The sequence below is a fragment of the Phodopus roborovskii genome, unplaced genomic scaffold (genome assembly GCF_943737965.1).
Source record: "Phodopus roborovskii unplaced genomic scaffold, PHOROB, whole genome shotgun sequence".
Taxonomy (NCBI): domain Eukaryota; kingdom Metazoa; phylum Chordata; class Mammalia; order Rodentia; family Cricetidae; genus Phodopus; species Phodopus roborovskii.
This window is the reverse complement of record NW_026126433.1, coordinates 52,107,527-52,127,104: the sequence shown is the minus strand read 5'-3', so window position 1 is coordinate 52,127,104 and position 19,578 is coordinate 52,107,527. Positions and strand designations below refer to the sequence as shown.

General features: G+C 40.4%; 1 protein-coding gene across 1 annotated transcript; it reads left to right on the top strand.

The window, feature by feature from the left end:
- The first annotated feature begins 58 nt into the window (after nucleotides 1–58).
- On the top strand, nucleotides 59–18,329 carry Brox (BRO1 domain and CAAX motif containing). Its single transcript, XM_051186499.1, has 14 exons — nucleotides 59–229; nucleotides 1,338–1,460; nucleotides 1,878–1,994; nucleotides 4,019–4,125; nucleotides 4,675–4,771; nucleotides 6,297–6,392; nucleotides 8,370–8,442; nucleotides 9,585–9,690; nucleotides 10,540–10,629; nucleotides 12,513–12,598; nucleotides 13,947–14,028; nucleotides 14,337–14,487; nucleotides 15,323–15,482; nucleotides 16,356–18,329. Exons 3-14 carry the CDS (start codon nucleotides 1,894–1,896, stop codon nucleotides 16,440–16,442), a joined length of 1,236 nt encoding a protein of 411 aa, XP_051042456.1. The 5' UTR covers nucleotides 59–229; nucleotides 1,338–1,460; nucleotides 1,878–1,893; the 3' UTR covers nucleotides 16,443–18,329.
- Nucleotides 18,330–19,578: the final 1,249 nt, after the last annotated feature.

Below are 19,578 nucleotides of genomic sequence, written 5' to 3'. Positions count from 1 at the left end.
GCTGCCACAGCGCGGCGGAACCCGCCCCTCTGGGACACGCACGGCCGCCTCTGCAGCTGTCAGGGTCTCCGGTCACGTGACACATGCTCGCGGCCGGCCCCGCTTCCGGCCGCTCTAGCACAGTCGTCTCGGTGCTACCTGCGCCTCCCTGGTCTCGCTGGTGGACTCTGTCCCGCCTTCCTTTCCTCCTGCAGGAACAGTGGTGAGCCGACTCTGAAGTCCCCGATCGGTAAGAGTGTCAAGAGATGTGTGAGCCCGTGATCTCCCTCCCCTCGGGTCCCTGCACTCCAGTGGAAGGGTCACCCCTTTCTCAGGGTTGTCAGTGGAAGAGTCGATGGTAGGAACGGCTAGATGGGCCGACTCTCCTCGCCCGGCGTCTCCTTTGGCTGTTTGAGGGCTTGCTGGACGCGGAACAGTGGCTTGGCGATCATCTGCTTGGCCTTCCGAGGTTGACAGGATCGGTGTGCTACCCAGGGCCTGACCGCGGTCCGGGAGGCGGGGTCGCGGCCCTGACTCTGTAGTACACCGGGAGGAAGAGGCCCGGCGGCAAGCAGGAAGTGGGCGCGGGCCGAGTCTCCACCGCAGCCTGGCTCCTGCGAGCTCCCGATTGGGAGGGGGTGTGTCAGCAGGCCCGGTCGTCCTGCGGAGTCTGCCTCTGTATTCGGGGTCTTACTGGGCTCTGCAGGCTCTTGTGGATGGGTGGGTGTGTCGCTCTTCGACCCCACCCTCCCTCGGAGTTCTTGAGATCTGAGGAGTGCCAGGTCACCGGAGTGTTTGGACGATGGAGCAGTTACAGTCATTAAAAGACTATACAAGGACAGTAAAAGGAAATTTAATTTTCACAGATGTCCTTGGAGCATGGCAGACTCACCTAGCGCCGCGTTTCCATAGGTTTTGAAGGTGGTTTGTATAGACGTTGTTTTGGTGATGTGTCCTGAAAGGGCTTGTTAGGTGGTTTGTATAGACGTTGTTTTGGTGATGTGTCCTGAAAGGGCTTGTTAAATGTTTTGAGCCCTAAGTGGATCTGCCCATGATTTCACTGAGTATGTAATGCGTTCTGTCTGTTCGTGAAATGTCTGGTGCTCCCCCAAACCGGTTTTGCCATGAGTCTAACCTGAATGGTGCATAATGTTGGTATCTCAGAACGCTGTAATAACCCCCCCCCCCATAAAGATTGATTGAAAATGAGTACAATGCCTTTGAATTGCATCTGTATTTCTTCTGGAATCTAATGAGATGTTTGAGACTTCGGCTGGGAGCCTTCTTGTGTTACTAAAAGGGTTATCTACCCAGGAACTTTAAGGAACTCATCTGGTCCTGTACCTTCTCGTTTGCAGCTATCCAACCAACGTCTCAGCCTTGCTTCTCAGAAGTGTAGTCTGGAGCCCTACAGAGTCAGCGTCTCAGGCTCTCACCCAGACCAGTGAGGACACATTTTATTAAGACTCTCTTACCTCCAGGTGATTTTTGTTTAATGCATTTTAAAGTTAAATATTACTGCTCTTTATATTATCACTGAAGTTTATGAACAAATTTCTTGATTTTCTTATATAGATGTATATTACATATATGTATATGTTTTGTGTATAATAGCTTGTTCATAAAATGCATATATCTTGTAAAATAGCCAGTTCTTTTTTTTTAAAGATTTATTTATTATGTATAGTGTTCTGCCTGCATGTACACTTACATGCCAGAAGAGGTACAGATGGTTGTAAGCCACCATGTGGTTGCTGACAATTGAACTCAGGACCTTTGAAAGAGAGCAAACAGTGCTCTTAACCACTGAGCCGTCTCTCCAGCCCATAAAATAGCCAGTTCTTACTGTCTTTTTCCTACTTAATGTTCCATCAATTTTATATCTCTTCTGCCTGTAGAACACATCTTGAGAAAATGACCCATTGGTTTCATAGGAACCCATTAAAAGCTACAGCTCCTGTGTCTTTTAACTACTATGGCATGATCACTGGCCCTCCTGCTTCAAAGATTTGCAAGTGAGTGTTAGTGAAACTTAAGCAGTGTCGGTTGGGTACTTTATAAGTTTCGTGGTCAATACAAAATGTATGGCACGTTCCTAACATTATTAAATTCATGATAAATGTCTGTTTTATCATCAACAGATGAAGATTAAATCATGGGGTACTTAAGCTTTGGGAGTCATCGAGGCCACATCCTTAATTTTAGATCAGTAAATGAGTTCTAGAAGGGCTAAAGTGGTAACAGAGTTAAACTGTATTTCGACAGAGCTATAAGATAGGATATAAGTATTATTAAAGGGCTGGACAGTAAATTATGTTCCAAGCAGAGAGAGATTCCTTTGATTTTAAATGGCCTTCAAAGTAGTGATATAGGAGAAAGCACTTGAGCTGAGGTTCACATAAATTGTTTAACTGACATTAGGAGTTAGCAAACTATGCCCACTATGTTAGGCTCCTGTTTCTTTTGTTTCTTGTGAACGAGCATGCATGTTTACCAAAGCTTAACTTTCCCAAAGTTAAATTCGTCTTAAAATTGTACAAATTGAGAAAAGCATGCCTTAGAAATACATTATTTAGGCTCAGGCAGATCTGAATTCAGATCCTTAACATCCAAATAAAAACTGGGTAAGATGATATACAGCTGAACCCCACCACAGGGTATGAGATGTTTGTGGGGACGGGCAGATCCTAGAGTTCTCTGACCAGCAGTTTTAGCCCAAATCACAAGTGCTGGGTTTAGTGAGAGACCTAGACGTTCAACCTCTTTGAACTTTGAAAATATTCAGAGTATAATATATTATGCATTCTATGTGTTTACAATTTAAAATTAGTCTCCAGCAACTTAAACCTATTTTAAATGTCATAACGTCAATGTCCATTTAATGTGACTTCTGGAACTCTTGTGTCCTCCTGGATTAGATGTGGGTGCAGATTAGAGATGCTGTGGATTTCGGAGAGGAAGTCATTGAAGATGTGAGAATAGAGAGCTCAAAAGAGACCACCAGAAGGCCAAAGACTGGCATTATTTATAGGTGGGAGAGGAATGAAGACATAGAGAGGAAGTGTTGAGTGGGAGGAGCATCTCGAAACTGTAGTGCTCACTGTGACTGGGGTAAAGGAGTCGCAAGAAGGTAAGGTGGGTACAAAACACGTTTGTTACAGACAAGAATAGCATGTAGGGAGCAATTGATATTTTAACCTAATGGCCATACGGTGTTACATTTTCTGGATGATATTGATATATATATATATATATATATATATATATATATATATATATGTACATATATATATATATTCATACACTATGTTAGAGAGATGTTTTATATGTAGTGCCAAATTTAGAAACTCAAGACAGTCATTAAAATCATATACAAGTACATTAAATTTTGTTTTCTCCAAAACTATTGACTGAAGAATGAAAAATGAGCCAGTCATTTACAAACTCCTATAATCCTAGCACTCAGGAGGCAGAGGCAGGTAGATTTTTATGAGTTCAACACCAGCCTGGTCTACATAGCTAGTTCCAGGACAGCCAAGGCTACACAAAGAAACCCTGTCAGAAAAAACAAAATAGCATTTAAAACAAATGAAAAATGAATTTTAAGTAACACTCAATTGTTGTTTGTGTTAATGCAGACATGGTCTAAGCTAACCTGAGCGGATTCAGACTTGTCTGGCCTCTGTAGCCAAGGGTCCCTCTCCCACCTCCCAAGCACTGTCTGTGTTGCTGTGCCTGGTGGATAATTTTGTTTTTAAAACTTGCTTTTTATATTTTCATTGTACCATTGGATGCATACGTTGCCCCTTTAATTAGACTGAGTTTATTTGCTTATAACTTTTGAAGCAATTAATTACTAGAAACTTCATTTATTTCTAACATCAGCCCTAATTAAAATTATTCCTTGGAATTGATACATAGGTAAAGAAGGTAGCAGGGGATCTATGTGTGTTTTAATGCTTTAAGTTGTAGCCTCTGAGCTGTTTTTACATAGTCTTTGAAATACAACTTACTTAGCTTTACTGTCTGTTGATGTAAGTGATTTGAGATCATCCAGGACTCGGCTCCTCGAATTGTTCACTGATTTGAGCTGTAATCCAGAAACAATGAAGAATGCAGCAGACTTGTATTTTTCACTTTTACAAGGTTAGTTACTTTTATAAACTTGAGCATTCTAAAAACTAGCTATGTGATAGTGTATATTTAATTTTTCAGATACAAATAGTTTTATCTCCCAGGCTATACTTGGAATGCTTGGGTCTCAGAATGTAACATTGTGGTAGTGGTACATGGTCTTTCTGATAGTCTAAAAATTGGACATGTGTATGTGTGTGTGTGGGGTGGGTGGGTGTATACATATAGATACACATATATGTGTATGTTTATTTATTTATTTATTTCATGTTCTGTTATTAGATATGTAAAATGAAGGAAGGAGAAAAGTACTAGAAGGTTCATTCAGGCACCTAAAAAAGTTATTGTATGAATAAAACCAATTGTTTTTGGTGGGGAGGGGAGTTCGAACATCCTAAAACTTGCTTTGTAGACCAGACTGACCTTGAATTCACAGAGATCCTCCTGTCTGCCTGATGCTGGGATTAAAGGTGCCACCATGCCCAGCTATGTGTGAATACAACTTTGACTGGAACAAGTAATAGTTGTTCTAAAATTAAAACATGCTCCATCTTTTTATAGGTTTCATAAATTCATTGGGTGACTCTACCCAAGAAAGCAAATTACGATATGTTCAGAGTTTCAAGTGGACTGATACACTGCAAGGACATGTTCCTATGTAAGTGTGCTAATGAGGCCCTAAATAATCCAAGTCTGCTTTTAACTGTTTGTCCAGTGTATTTGAAGAAGTAAAACAGATAAGTATTTTCACTTGTTAAGAAATTAATTAAAATGTTGACTTAAACTAGTGTGTACTGTTAAGTTTAAAATAATGTGTTTCTACCAGACAAAATCTATTTTTGCAGCACCCATTTTGCAATCCAATACAGGCTTTATTTTTCTCTCCTCCTTTCTAGTCATTTTTCTACTCTTAAAAAGTCCCTTCACAACTTTCTCACTACTTAACTATTAATAATAGATCATTGTGGCCTTAGCCTTTATTTTTTAAAAACACAATTGGATGGTTAAAATGGTCATAGATAGTCTTTTAATAAAAAATAGAAAAGGAGCCAGCAAGATGGCTCAGTGTTTAAAGATGCTTGCTAAGCCTGACAACCTGAGTTCAATTCCCAGAGCCTACATAAAGTAGAAGGAGTGAGCCAACTCCCATAACTTGCCTTTTGACTTCCAGACATTGTTAGTATTCAGGCATACATACTGGCCTGTCCTTGGGGTTCTGACAGGATAAGCCCTCAGCCGCAACCACTAAGGGCACCTGTGCATATTCACTGCATTCCCTTTTAAAAGGGCCCTGCTCGCCTTCCTTTCTTCTGTCTCTCTTTCTTTCTCTCTCTGTCTGTTCCCTTCTCTCCTCTCCTCCTCCTCTCTCCTCTGCTCCTGTCTCCAGAGGTCAGTCTCCCCACCTCTCCTCTCACCATTCTATGATCTCTTCCTCAATAAAAACCCCACTGCTCAAACCCTGTTTTGCCACCTTTCTTAAATTATAACACACATGCCTTGTGGAGCATGTGTATCCACCCACACAAATAAGTAAATAGATAAAATAACTGTAAAAAGGTAAAGTAAAAATAGACGGGAAGGGATTGGAGATCACAAATCCCAGAGGGTGCTGCAGTAGAAAGAATGCATGCTGGGTTTGTGCATGCCAAGATGAAATCCAGGTTTTCTGAGACGTGAGCATCTACTTCAACTAGATTTTGATGTTATGATAATAGGATACTGTGAGGAACAAAGGGAGAAACTTTATGTGATAAATGATGTAATGCCAGGACTCTTTAGAATTAAGATATTCACTATATATTACTTTCCTTCCTTTCTTGGACATGTTATGTGGATTCTGGTAGTCTTGAATACTAGAGTTTTCCGAGACTTTTTCTGTTTTCCTTTGTGTAATCACTGTTTTTCATCCAGAATTAAGGATTTGTTGTTGTGAAGACTTTTTAAAAATTTATTTATTTGTATTTTATGTACATTGGTGTTTTGCCTGCATGTATGTCTGTGTAAGGGTGTCAGATTAGAGAACAACATTCAAGAGTCAGTTCTCTTCAACCATGTGGGGCCAAGGGATTGAACTCAGGCCATCAAAATTGACAGTAAGAACCTTTATCTGCTAAGCCAAGTAAGCTGTGTATAGCAATGTCTTCATAATTTACAGAACTTAATGACTTCATCTTTAATTCCAGTGCCCAGCAGGATGCTGTTTTTGAATTGATTTCCATGGGATTTAATGTAGCATTATGGTATACCAAATATGCTTCAAGATTGGCTGGAAAAGAAAAGTAAGTAAGTTAGAAATCAAAGAGTGTGTGTGTGTTGTTTTTTTAATATATTGAATTTAACTCTAGGCTGTTTTCTAAAAGGTTCCCCTTGAGGTCAAGTGCAAGAGTCCTTGTCTCATTCTTAAGAACTGCAGTTATGCAGCTTAATCTTTGTTTTGTGCAGTTTTGTTTATTGCTCTTGGGGTGGGAGAGGGGGCACACAGTCCAGGGTGCATGAGGAGGTCGGAGGTCAGCTTTGTGGAATAGGGTCTCTCCTATTTGGACCTGGGTTCCAGAGTATATCAGGTTGCCCGCTTGTGCGGCAAACCATCTCACCACCTCTGTATTCTAGTTTTAAAAGGGAAAAAGTTTTCATAATCTTGTTACATGGTGGTAGATCTAAGTAAGGCCCCAAACCAAGGCATCATTAAAAATGTGAATATTTGATGACATTTAAAGTACTATAAACAGAGATTTAAAGCAATGACAGAATTGGTCAACAAATTGCAACTCATTATAACTTGTCAGTTTTTAAATAATCTATAATCTAAAAATCAACAAGTGCCATCAAGTCAGTTAAAAATAGGGAGATGAATAGGTAATTCATAGAAAAAGAGATACAAAAGGCTTGTAAGTATATAAAGTGATGTTTAGAAGACTAAAGACTTGTGTTAGGCCAATGAGGTAACTCAGTGGGTAAAGGTGCTTGCCACCCAGTGATGCAAGGTGGACACCAGAACTCACAAAATGATGAGAGGAGAGAACCAAGCCCACAGACTTGTCCTGTGACCTCTACTCATGCATCTGTGCACACAGAAAAATAACATTTTTTTTTCAAGATTTGTAAAATTAAATGAGACAACTTTTGTAGTAATTAACATGGATGCAGCATTAGGAAACTGGTACATCAGTTATAATTCATCCATACATAATAATATGCAGCCATCTAAGCATGAATCATGTTTGCTATGACACAGAATAGTGTGTGTAGCTACCATGGTGTTAAGTTCATAATATTTTGTATTTATTAATGACAGAACAGTCTGGAAAGAAGACTGTTTAGCATTTACTTCTAGGCAAGGTCTTTATTCGTCTGCAGTGTCTTGGGATATGTTTCATGTGCATTTTTAATTTTTTTAGTGTCAAGTAGATTTCCTTTTGTCTTTAAGGAAGAAAACTGATTGTTGTAGAATATTATTTGAAGATGTGTTAATTTGTTTATGCCATGGGATATTTGTTTAATGATGCGAAATGTTGCATTTGTTTAACTTTATGAAGCTATGTTACTTTGTCTAACACCTGATTGGTCTAATAAAGAGGTGAATGGCCAGTAGCTAAGGAGGAGAAAGGATAGACAGGGCTGGCAGGCGGAGAGAATAGATAGTGGAGAAATCTGGGAAGAAAAGATCGAGGAGCGAGAAAAGGAGAGGACTCCAGAGGCCAGCCACCCAGCTACACAGCAAGCCATGGAGTAAGAAGTAAAGGAAAGTATATAGGAAGGAAAAGCCCAGAGGCAAAAGATAGATAGGGTAATTTAAGAAAAGCTGGCTAAAAACAAGCCAAGTGAAGGCCAGACATTCATAAATAAGACTAAGACCCCTGTGATTATTTGGGAGCTGGAGCTGGGTGTTAGTCCCTCAAAGAATAAGGAGTATTTAAAAAAACAAACAAAAAACAGTAACAGCTGTTAGTAAGAAACATAAATAACTAACTTGGTTTTCTGATGTTTTTAAATTATGTGCCTGTGTGTGGGCATGTGTACATGCATGTGGAGGCCAGAGGCACTGGGTCACCCTGGAGCTGGGGTCTTAGGCAGTTGTGAGGCACTTGACACGGTGCTGACATGGGTGCTGGGAGCTAAACTGGGTCCTCTTCAAAAGCAGCGAGTGCTCTTAGTCTACCAAGCCATCTCCCCAGCCTTGGTGTTCTGATAATGTGTTAGCTGTTAGGACCAGAAATACAGCTCATCCTCTAACTAACATAACCACTGTCTTAAAGCATAACGGAAGATGAAGCAAAGGAAGTCCATCGAAGCCTAAAGATTGCAGCTGGGATTTTTAAACACTTAAAGGTAAAATGGGGAGGAGATGACACATTAATTCTTGGACTCCGTGTAGGAATTAATAACGCCATTGTGTTAAGAGGTAGTACAGTCCCTCCAGTAACTGTAGAGAGTTGGTTCGAGAACAGACTGCCCCTTTCACACCTCCATACTGAAGTCTAGATTCCCAAGTGCCTTTTCTAAAGTGACATGGGCTCTGCATGTAACCCATGCAAATCCAGTGTACTGTAAGTCATCTCTCTTGGCTACTAGCACAGTGTGAGTGCTCTGTGAGTACTCATCCTACTGTATTGTCTAGGTAATCATGACAAGGGAAATGTGTATAGACTTGGTACAGATGCTGCCTCTGTGGCTGAGTGCAGATACGGAGTACTCATGTCTGAGCAAACTGCATGTTGTACATTAACTGCCTTATTGGTGAACTATAGCCAGTTGCTATGTTAATAACTCCATTCTACCTTAAAGTCGGTGAATCATAACCAGAAGTTTCAGCTGTAACACTCTGCTTACTTTCTGTCTCTTACCCTGAGTGAAAACAAAACAGGTAAATGAATGCCTGTGCTGCTGCGCATTGTTCTCTGCTGCTGCCAGGAGCAGTCACACTGCCTCGGTGCTGACTTTGAGGTTGCATTCTGGGTCTCACTGGGCAGCCAGTCACTGCAATCTGATTATATCAGATAGCCTGAAATAGGATGGAAACTCTGAAGGGAAACCATGTGTCTTCCTCCGAGACTGCCCATCTACTGATTACTGAGGGCCTCTTGGAGGCAGCTTTAATGTGTTTCTTCATCCTGAGTTAGATGTAGAATTTTCTTTTCATCACTACTTCTTACTGTGAATGGAGAGTTCACAGTACAAAAGAAAATTTGGGTTACTATTGCAGCTAAATACTTGCTAAGATAAAAATGTGCTTTGCATTATATTACATATGTAAGAAATCTCTCCAGAACCTAATTTTGCTGTTGGGTTTCTTATAAAAGTTCACTTTGAAAACACAAGCCCTCACCTCACCTGTTAGCTTTCAGCCACTGCTTGGCCTGTCCTCTTAGCTCCCAGCGAGTCTCTAAGTTGAACATCCCATAAATCGGATCTTCACCTCTGACAGCAGTGCTAAGGTGAGATGTGACACATTTGTTTTCTGTTCTCTCTAGGAAAGTCATATACCCAAACTTCTTACACCAGCAGAAAAGGGCCAGGACTTAGAGGCTCGACTCATAGACGCTTACGTCATCCAGTGCCAGGCTGAAGCTCAAGAAGGTATCTAAATACTTGAGGTGTTTTGTTTTTAAGAATGCTTATATTGGCTTTGAATTCTTTTAGAAAACACCAGAATTTGCCATATTAAGGTTCAGTTTTTAAGAATTGATTATGAGGTTCATTTTACCTTTAACATTTCCTTTGCTGTCCAGAGAGCTCCTTCCAGCTAATGTTTCATTAAAGAGGATTTTGATTTCATGCTTTTTTTGACAGCACTAATCTTTGGGTTCTTCTTTCTTTTAATTAAATTTCAGGTGTGTGTGTATTAGTGTGTGTGGTGAGTTTATATGTGTGGATGCCTTTAGAGGTCAGAAGAGGGTGTCGAACCCCCTGAAGCTGGAGTTATAGGTGGTTGTGACCCTCCCAAAATGCATGTTGGGCACTTAACTTGGTTGATCTTAACTCTGAGCCACTGCTCCAGCCACAAACATTAACTCTTTACTCATCTTTCCTCCTGTGTTATGCTTATTATTTTCCTTCTTCTCATTAACTTACCTTGAAGTCTTCATGTGTCCCTTGCAGAAAACAGTAAAATAACTCCTATAAGCTTTTTATCTGTATGTCAAAATCTAGTGTTTTTAGGGTACTTCTTTATGTCGTGCTTTTTTATAGTAATTCTGTGTGCTTGGCTAATAGTTGGCTAGTGATTTAAAGATACTGGATCAGAAACACGAAGGTAGTGTTTTCTTTTTGTGTTTATATTTTCTATAAAATTTTACACTAAAACATATTAAAAACATACTATGAAAATCTGGAAGACAACTATCAAGCTATCTTATGCTATTCTGGCTGAACTTCCCATAGATGGACATGAACTTAGAGATTGTGTTCCTTGTGTGTCGGTTACAGTAACAATCGCCCGAGCAATTGAACTGAAGCACGCTCCGGGACTGATCGCTGCGCTTGCCTATGAAACAGCCAGCTTCTACCAGAAAGCAGGTAAACCCATCATGTTGTTGCATTCCCATTCCTTAGATTTGCATGTTCATTTGATTTTTCTGAAAAGGGAAGAAAGTGAGATTCTCCTTTCTCCTTTACAACACCAGAATAAAATCTTTGGTGTTTTGGCCTTGTTTAAAATAAAGAGGCCAAGTATGGTGGCACAGGTACTCCAGAGGCTGTCATGGGAGAATTGTTCCAAGGCCTTTCTGGGCTACAAAGTAAAATCAAGGCAGTTTGTCTTAAAAACAGGGAGGCAGCTCTGTGGGTAAAGTGTTTGCCATATGAGCATTAGGACCTAAGTTTGATCTGTAGGATGTAAGAAATCCAAGTGTGATGATGTGTGCCTGTGATCTTAGCACTGAGGAGGAGTCAAGAGGGATCCCTTTGGCTCGCTAACCAGCCACACTCGCAAGTAAGAGGCCTTGTCTCAACACTTAGGGTGAATAGCCTCCTCATACACACACACACACACACACACACACACACACACACACACACACACACGCACGCACATGCACGCACACCCATACACGTTCCTCTCAGACACAAATACGCACATATACATGATAATTAATAGGTTATAAGTTAATGTATGAGGTACTGGGAATAGAGCTAGTGTTAGAGCACTTGAGTCAGGGCCTAATGTCTCACAGCTAACGTTTTATACATCTTCTAATGGGAAGATAGTGTTGTACTTTCCACCAGTTATATCCCATTATATGTAGCCTTTGCTTTTTTTGGTCTTTACAACAATCTTATTTATGTATTTAGTTAGTTAATTCACTTTTAAGACTAGGTCTTTCTGTGTAGCCCTGGCTGTCCTAGACTCACTATGTACACCAGACTGGCCACAAACTCAAGAGATCCACCTACCTCCGCCTTCCAGAATAAAGTGCTGAAACTAAAGTCATGCACCACCATGCCTAGATCTTTATAACCATTTGTAATTGTTATTCTTATGTAGATAAGAAAGTAACAGTAAAGTGTTATATGGCCACCTATAACTTGACTACTAGCATGTGGACGGTGGGAACTAGAACTTGGTTCCTGTGATCTAGAAAACACACTCAGGTTTCTGTTTGGAGGTGCATTACTGTCTCAGTTGCTGAGTAGATAATCAATTCACAGTCTAGAGACAGAGGTGAACTTGTAGTCAGACCATGCTGTAAGGTGCATCAGCGATATAAGAAACTGACCATTGTGGGTGTGCTACAGAACACTTTCGAGAGGAAGTGGCTTTTTAGTCTCATTTCAAAACAAACTGAGTCTGACGTGAGTAGATTGTAATTTTAAAAGAAAATTCCCAGCTCACATATGGGCTTGCTGTGTGAAGTCTTGGTGTTTAGAAAAAAAATTGTTACAGGTTCCAGAGGAAATGAAGAAAGGTTTGACAGTGATAATGAAATTGAAAATAAGGAAGACAAAAATGGATTTAGGAAGTGTTTGGATTATGTGAGCATGTATGGACATGTGAGTGAGTGCATATGTATTTTTAACGAATAGCTCAGTAATGAATGACTGGATAGTAATGTGAGTTGTTTCTGGTAGGCAAATAGACTGCTATCTGCATGACTATATTACATATAACTTTAAAGCTATGATACAAATACTTGCTTTGAAATCCGTAGACCTGTCTCTTTTTGTCATCAACTTAAAGCTATTTTAACCATCAAATTGAAGAGGTACTTATGTTGTTCAAGTATGTAATTGTAAGAAATAAATCATGTTAAATATGTAGGGGTTTTTTTCCCCTTAATATGTATGAAAGCTCAAATTTAGATTACATGGCATTCTGCTTTTAGCACCAGAACACAGGAACTAAGAAATGTTCCAGTGAAACTGGGTGAAATGATATTTTGCTTTTTAAAATGTAACTTTAGATCATACTTTATCCAGTTTGGAGCCTGCATACTCTGCTAAATGGAGGAAATACCTGCACTTGAAGATGTGCTTCTACACAGCCTATGTAAGTACCAATAGCTCTACAGACAGTAAATTCACTCTCTCAGGCCCCGTAAGTACCAATAGCTCTACAAACAGTAAATTCACTCTCTCGGGCCCCTTGATTGCCAGCTCTCTCATCCCACTACTGATCATTAGCAACAAGCCAGTGACAGGCAGGCAGCTGTCAGGAGATGTTCCCTGGCAGAGTGAGTGGAAGGAGATGGTAGAGAAGTGTAGACCTTGAACTGCTGCATGGTCCCAAATCATGATCTCATTCTCTTAGTTGTTTTAGCCTGTCCATTGAGAGGGATATCCACAAATTCTAATCTTAACGTCTTAGGAACGTGGCTCAGTATGTTGTGAGCAAGGGTGAAGACCTGAGTGCAGATCCCTAGAAGCCATGTTAAACTGGATACAATCGTGTGTATCCTTAATGCCAGCACCCCTCCAGTGAGATCGAAGGCAGAAATACCAGCAACTAGCCTTGCATACCTCTAGCCTTGCATACCTTGAAGCAAACAACAGGACAGAGTAGAAGGCAGGGACTGAGTTGGCCTCTGACTCCCTGCCTCACTCACCCCTCTATACACACAGTCATTTTGTTGTTTTAATTCTAAGGCATACCATGCATTGTATGTGACCTAGGTGAAAAACCACCAGAGCGCACCATTTTACAAGTTCCTTATGAGTTGATTAAACCACCAGGCTTGATTGTTACCATGTTAGAGGCAGTCAAACCTTTTTCAGAGTTAAGTAAACACTCTATCCCTTACATTCCACAGCATTTTCCAACATACTCCTGCTCAGCACCAAGTGTCTGCATCAATAAATTTTAACCAGTGGACTTCAGGCTGACAAATTTTTCTTAAAACTGTGGTCCTTACTGGGTGTGGTGAAACATGCCTGTAACCCTAACATTGGAAGCTGAGGCTGGAGGCTCCTGAACCAATCTTACTGGGTGGGGACACACATACACACACACACACACACATGCACGCACGCACGCATGTATGCACGCACGTGCCATGTCCTGGGGACACACATGAGAGAAACTCTACATGTTTATCTCAAAACACTACCCTTTCCATATATATGCTATGCATATATATATATGCTATGCATAGACTCTACTCCTTTATTTACCTCTGTCCTCATTTTTAAAACAAGTTTCAGCTTGCAGGTTTTACTCTTGGAACATGGTTACAAGTCTACTTGCCTCAGGGCTGGACTGTACCTTTCATTTGGAAAGAGATGGAGGAAGCCTACCTCAAGTAAAGGATTGCATGGATAGTCCAAACAGAGACCAACAATGTTTATCTGACATGTAAGTTCCAGGACAGAATATATGAACATGTGCTTTTTTTTGCCAGGCATACTGTTACCATGGCCAGACTCTGTTGGCTAGTGATAAATGTGGAGAAGCAATCCGGTCTCTCCAAGAAGCAGAAAAATGTAAGTTTTGCTTTCAGGACTTTTAACTCCCTTTAGAAAAAAACAAAACAAAACTTTCATCCTAAAGGGAATGAATAGATTCTGGCTGAGTTGATGAAAGGAAATGGGGAAAGAAATAGGCAAGATAGTTGGAGAAAAGAAAAGAAAATTCTGGTCCATGAACCCATAGAAAATGCAGCCTCCCAGCAGCGCTGTCCGGTGCTGCTCTTATAGCAGGTGAAAACAGCAGAGGTTATTGTCTCTGACTAAAGCTTTTGAGCACTCACAAGCAGGACGTAGCCGTTCTGAGACTCGTGTCCTCTCTGCAGTGTACGCAGAGGCAGAAGCCCTGTGCAAAGAGTATGGGGAAACCAAAGGACCAGGACCAACAGCCAAGCCATCAGGACACTTGTTCTTTCGGAAGCTTGGAAGCCTTGTGAAGAACACTCTGGACAAATGTCAGAGAGAGAATGGGTTTATGTGAGTAGTGCTCACCCCTTGATTCTGATACTTCATACATGGCTCACGATTGTTAAGGTAGTCACATTTTAGTAACAGTTTTTAATCGCCAGTTCCAAAGGAATTGTCTTAAATTGTATTTAAATTTAGTATTAATTTTCTCTTTAAATTGCTGATAAACTTGTTAAGGCCTTTTATTCTATATATGATGGCATAAAAATAGGTTTAAAATCTAAATGTGAATCGTTAACATAGTTTATTTCACTCCTATAAACATTTCTTTTTCTGTTAACTTTGTTTCCATATGCTACTTGTATGTGCGGGATGTATATATGTATATGGTGTGTGTGTGTGTGTGTGTGTGTGTGGTATATGTGTGTAATCAACTTCTTTGCATATTTGTCTCACACTGGTCTGAGCTAACTATAAAGTAGGAAAGTTTTTGCATAATTTTCCCTGATGCTTTCGGGCAGTAAGACTAAGACTGTTAGTAAATCAGTGTGCAGACTGTAGTTGGTGCTTTTGTAGGCTGGAAGAATTGTTTTTGTCCCTGCCTGCCCCTTCATCTTCTTCCTGTGATACTTTGTGTTGGTCACACTGGTCTTTTCACTTGCCTGGTTCAGTTTTGGTCAACTCCCCTGGAAAGTAGACTGAGCCCCAGACCCAGGCGCACTGTCCCTCTGTGTTCTTTCTGTTCTTGGAAGCTGCTCTTGCATTGTGTTGTAACTGCTAGGGCTTCCTGACCTTCTCATATGTCCATATGGGTCTGCCATACTCATCGTAGTCTTTAACATATTAAGTGCTCAGGTAGTTGCTGAATAAATGAATAAGCCACAATTTCAATTGTTTTTTGCAGTTACTTTCAAAAAATCCCAACAGAAGCCCCACAGCTGGAACTCAAAGCAAACTATGGGCTGGTAGAGCCTGTGCCTTTTGAATTTCCACCTATGAGTGCTCACTGGACACCGGAAGCGCTGGCTGCATTTGATCTCACCAAGAGACCCAAGGATGATAGTGTATGAGAACGGGGCTTTTCCTCCCAGTCACAGGCCTTTAAGGAGAGTGTAGAACTAGTTTTGCAGTGTCTGTCTACTCAGCAGGGCTATGTATTTGTCTTCATGCTCAGTCAGCGTATTGTAGTGCTTCATCTAATCAGTTGTAGCTTGACCTATACCTTCAGGAACTTCTGGTTTTCTGCGTAATTTACTGACATTGTTTTTGAAGCATTATCTCATTTTCACAACTTGTCAGTGTTTTCTTTAAAAAGTGTGTGGGGGAAGGTCATCCGAGTTGATGTTGCTATAGCAATGCCCCTCTGACACTGGGTATTTGAAGATTCAATTTAACTTCAGCCCTCTATTAGTCATCCAGGAGTGAAACAGAATGTTTTTGCATTTGTTTATACCTAAGCACCCCATGGTAGCTCACATGGAAAGTTATGTTTAATTACTAAAAGACTCGGAAGCTGTGACTAAGGGGTGGGGATTGTTTTACAACCCTAATCTTCCTTTGACATTGCCTGTTTTTAGTTTCCTCTCCATACAAGTACTCCTTTACATACTCAATTGTTTCTTCTTATTGAACCTTCAAAACAGTACCTTTAAAGACAGCTTATATTGTCATAAATTGTCTCCACACTAGGGCCCCATTGCCAACTTTTTCCTTCTTCAAAAGATGTAGAGGAGGCAAACCGTGGGGGCCCATAGTCTAGGTTTTCATTCATTAGGGTGTTGCCTGTGGGCAGCACTTTAAAATGCAGCTTCTGGAGTGGTGTGGGTAGCCTCAGTGTCATCCTTTACAATACAACACTCTTGAAGGTCTGAAGCAGAGATCTGTGTGGGTTGTCTCAGTCACCATGTGCATATTTACCTTGTTTTCTTTTTCCTTAGGTCAAACCCAAACCTGAAGAAGAAGTGAAACCTGTAAAGGAACCAAATATCAAACCTCAGAAGGACACTGGGTGTTCTGTCTCTTAAGAGTGTAATACTTGCTTAAAAATCTTGTTGCCAGTCCCTGTAAGCTGCGGTACTTCAGTTCACATTTTCTGATTTCTCTGAAGCCCATAGGGTAATTATTAACTTGGGAGGGACTTGGCCTTTTGTTTATTTATTCTTGATTTTTAATGTAGAGGTGTTTCATGCTTTTGTTTATGGGCTCTGCTTTTTTTAATCAGGACAACATTGGGAAGGGTTGTTTTGTATTTTAATGAGTATATGTGGGGTTTGGGCCTTGTTGGAACTCTAGACAGCAAGTTTTGTGTTAGTGTTTTTCTACCTTCACAAAAAAAAAAAAAAAAAAAAAAGTTTATTTTCCTTCTTGTTCAATACCAGAAGAATGTTTTAAAAAGAAGTGGGTTCACCTCATCATGACTTATTAGGTGTGAGTCTAACTCATCCTTCTGGTAGGAAAAGGAAATCACAGTTAAAAGTCAGAAAACCTTCAGACCAAACTCCTTCCTTACACTTACCAGTCAATAATTTCCTAGAAAATTGGTGTTTAAAAGAATGTGGAACTTAATTGAAAATGAGCGGTGACAGGTCTGCAGTCTGTTGTCTGGCAAAAGCTTCCCTTACCTGCACAGTCCCATGCACCCGTAGTCACCCCAGTACCTAGTGTTTTGTTTTGTTTTTACAAGTACCTTTTCTAATGAATTTTTTTACTTAAGGAACAAAGTTTTGTACTAGCATTTGGTGTTTCCTTGTAGAGAGAGACAAAAAAGAATGGAAGTGTGTTTTGAAGAAGTAAAACATTGCATGTTGTAAAGAAAGCCTTGGTAAACTCAACCGAGATAGGTTGCCCTGGATCACACTGATGACGCCTTTGTTAAAAGTATTTAAGAAAATGCCTTTGGTTACCTGATTTTGGTGTACATGGTATTCTTCGATATTTAGCCTATAAGAGTTGTTTGGCTGTAGGCCAAGGCTGTAGCAGCAAAAGGTTAGGAGTCACATCCCGCTGTATGTAGTGTGTCCCTGCTTGGCTACTTGATAGGAACAATAGTGTACATGAGAGCTTACTGTGTACCAGCCAGTGTGCAGGCACTTAGACAAACCACTGCACCCACATAGCAACCCTGTGAGAAACTAACTCATTAGTCACATAAAGTATTGAAACAAGAGATGAAGAATGAACAGATGATACCTTCAATCAAGATTGTATTCAATAAATCATATACCATAGTTTACACTGCTTTGAAAAGCTACATAGAATCAATGAGTTTTTTTTTTAAATAGAAATGCTAGTTACAGCTTATAATATCTATTTAATATTTGAAGCTGCAGCATCCAGAATACTTGGAGAAACTACTGAATGAGCATTAAATTTTATTTTGCTGCCTGTAGAAAGAGATACTAAATTTCACCCTTAACACGGTCACTTGTCCTAAATGTCAGTTACTGACAGAACTTTAACCAGTGCTTGCCCCTGCCCGTTTGCTCTGCCTGTGGAACTTCTTTTAGGCACTATTGCTCATTTACCTAAGGAGTGAGATTTTTGTGGTCTGACAAAACTGCCACTCATGAAATGGAAACACTTATGTCCAGTGCTTCTGTCCAGTGCAGTAAGTACAGGTGTTGAAATCTACAGCAGGCAGTGTTGATATGGTCAGATGAGAAGTCTTCTGTTGACTGAAGAGGTGACACCAGCTGCCTAACATACCCCATTATATAAGGTTGTGAATCGACATTGGGGATTTGGCGAGATCCCAAACAAGAAGCACTGGCCCAAAGGCTGCAGAGAGATGGAACTGTGCATGAGTGTTGCATGTATCTCATACCGGGCAAGGACAGTTCACATGCTACTTCTGCTTGTGTTTATAGAATGATTTCTCTTTTTATTTATGAAAATAAAAGCAGTTTTACTTACATTGTCACTGGATTTTTTTGGGGGGGGTATGTGTTTCATATACTTAGCTAATAGCAGATTAAATATAGTACACATTCTTACAGTAATAATTTTAAATGACATTTGTATCAATTCTGTGCTTCCTAAATTAATTTCCTTGACATACTTTCTACCTGATCCCATAGCTGTTTAGCCCCAAATAAACACAGAGACTTGCATTAATTATAAACTGTTTGACCAATGGCTCAGCCTTCTTACTGACTAGCTCTCAATTATTAGCCCATAACTATATTTCTACATTGCCTTATCTTAGCAGAGAATGGCTAGCACATCCTATCTTCCCAATAGCTACATGGCATCTCCCAGGGCAGGGTTACATGCAACTGGGGGCAGGGAGTGCAGAGGTACAGGATAGAGTCTCAGCTTTGAGGTTCAGTGGCCCTCCTCACCCCCATTCACAAGAAATCTTCAATACACAAATTGTGAGAGTCACATGCAGGTGATCACACTTGCTGTGGTTTCAAGACAGCAACACAATAATTCAGAGCAGAGTGGAACACATGATGACAGAAAGTCTTAAGGTTCTAGAAATATGCAAGATGATTTCTTGACATTTAATATGAGATTTGACTGAAGAAGAATAAAGAATGGCTAATGCTTTTAACCTGAGAAACTAGAAGGATAGAATTGCTATACATTGAGATAGCAAGTCTACCAACACAGATGTGTGTATGTGTGTGTGTGTGTAAGAGAGCAAGACAAACACACAGTGGTGACACAGACAGAAACGTGTGTGTGTGTGTGTGTGTGTGTGTGTGTGTGTGTGTGTGTGTGTGTGTGTAGTGATTCAGTCTAATCAGGATTAAGAAGTCTATTTGACATCCAAGAAAAGCTGGCAAGGAGGTGGCTCTGTGAAATATCCAGAGCAAAACCCTGATGTATAATATATGCACTCCAGAGCCATCTGTGTGTAGACAGTATTTAAGCCATAGAGCCAAAGAAGATCATTTAAGTGGCCATGTAATACTGAAAGGCTGGACACAGGACATGGTCTGCTGATCACACTGTGTACCTGAGAGTTGGGTTTTTAGAAACAAGTAAAGGTCTTCTGAAGAATTGGACAGGTTCAAAAACTTGATACATGGAGCTTTTGACCTAGGAATTGGTGTGAAGAGAGAAATGCTACCAAGATGTTCAAAAATAAAACTAAGTAGTCCAAATTGCTCAGTATTGAGCCGGATGACAGGCACTGTGATCAACAAGGTGAAT

Excerpts from the sequence above, each read along its gene's own strand:
- Brox (XM_051186499.1), top strand. The coding sequence starts at position 1,894 with ATGACCCATTGGTTTCATAGGAACCCATTAAAAGCTACAGCTCCTGTG. Across the intron at positions 4,772-6,296 it reads CTGCAAGGACATGTTCCTAT|TGCCCAGCAGGATGCTGTTT; the intron begins GTAAGTGTGCTA and ends CTTTAATTCCAG. Across the intron at positions 8,443-9,584 it reads GGATTTTTAAACACTTAAAG|GAAAGTCATATACCCAAACT; the intron begins GTAAAATGGGGA and ends TGTTCTCTCTAG.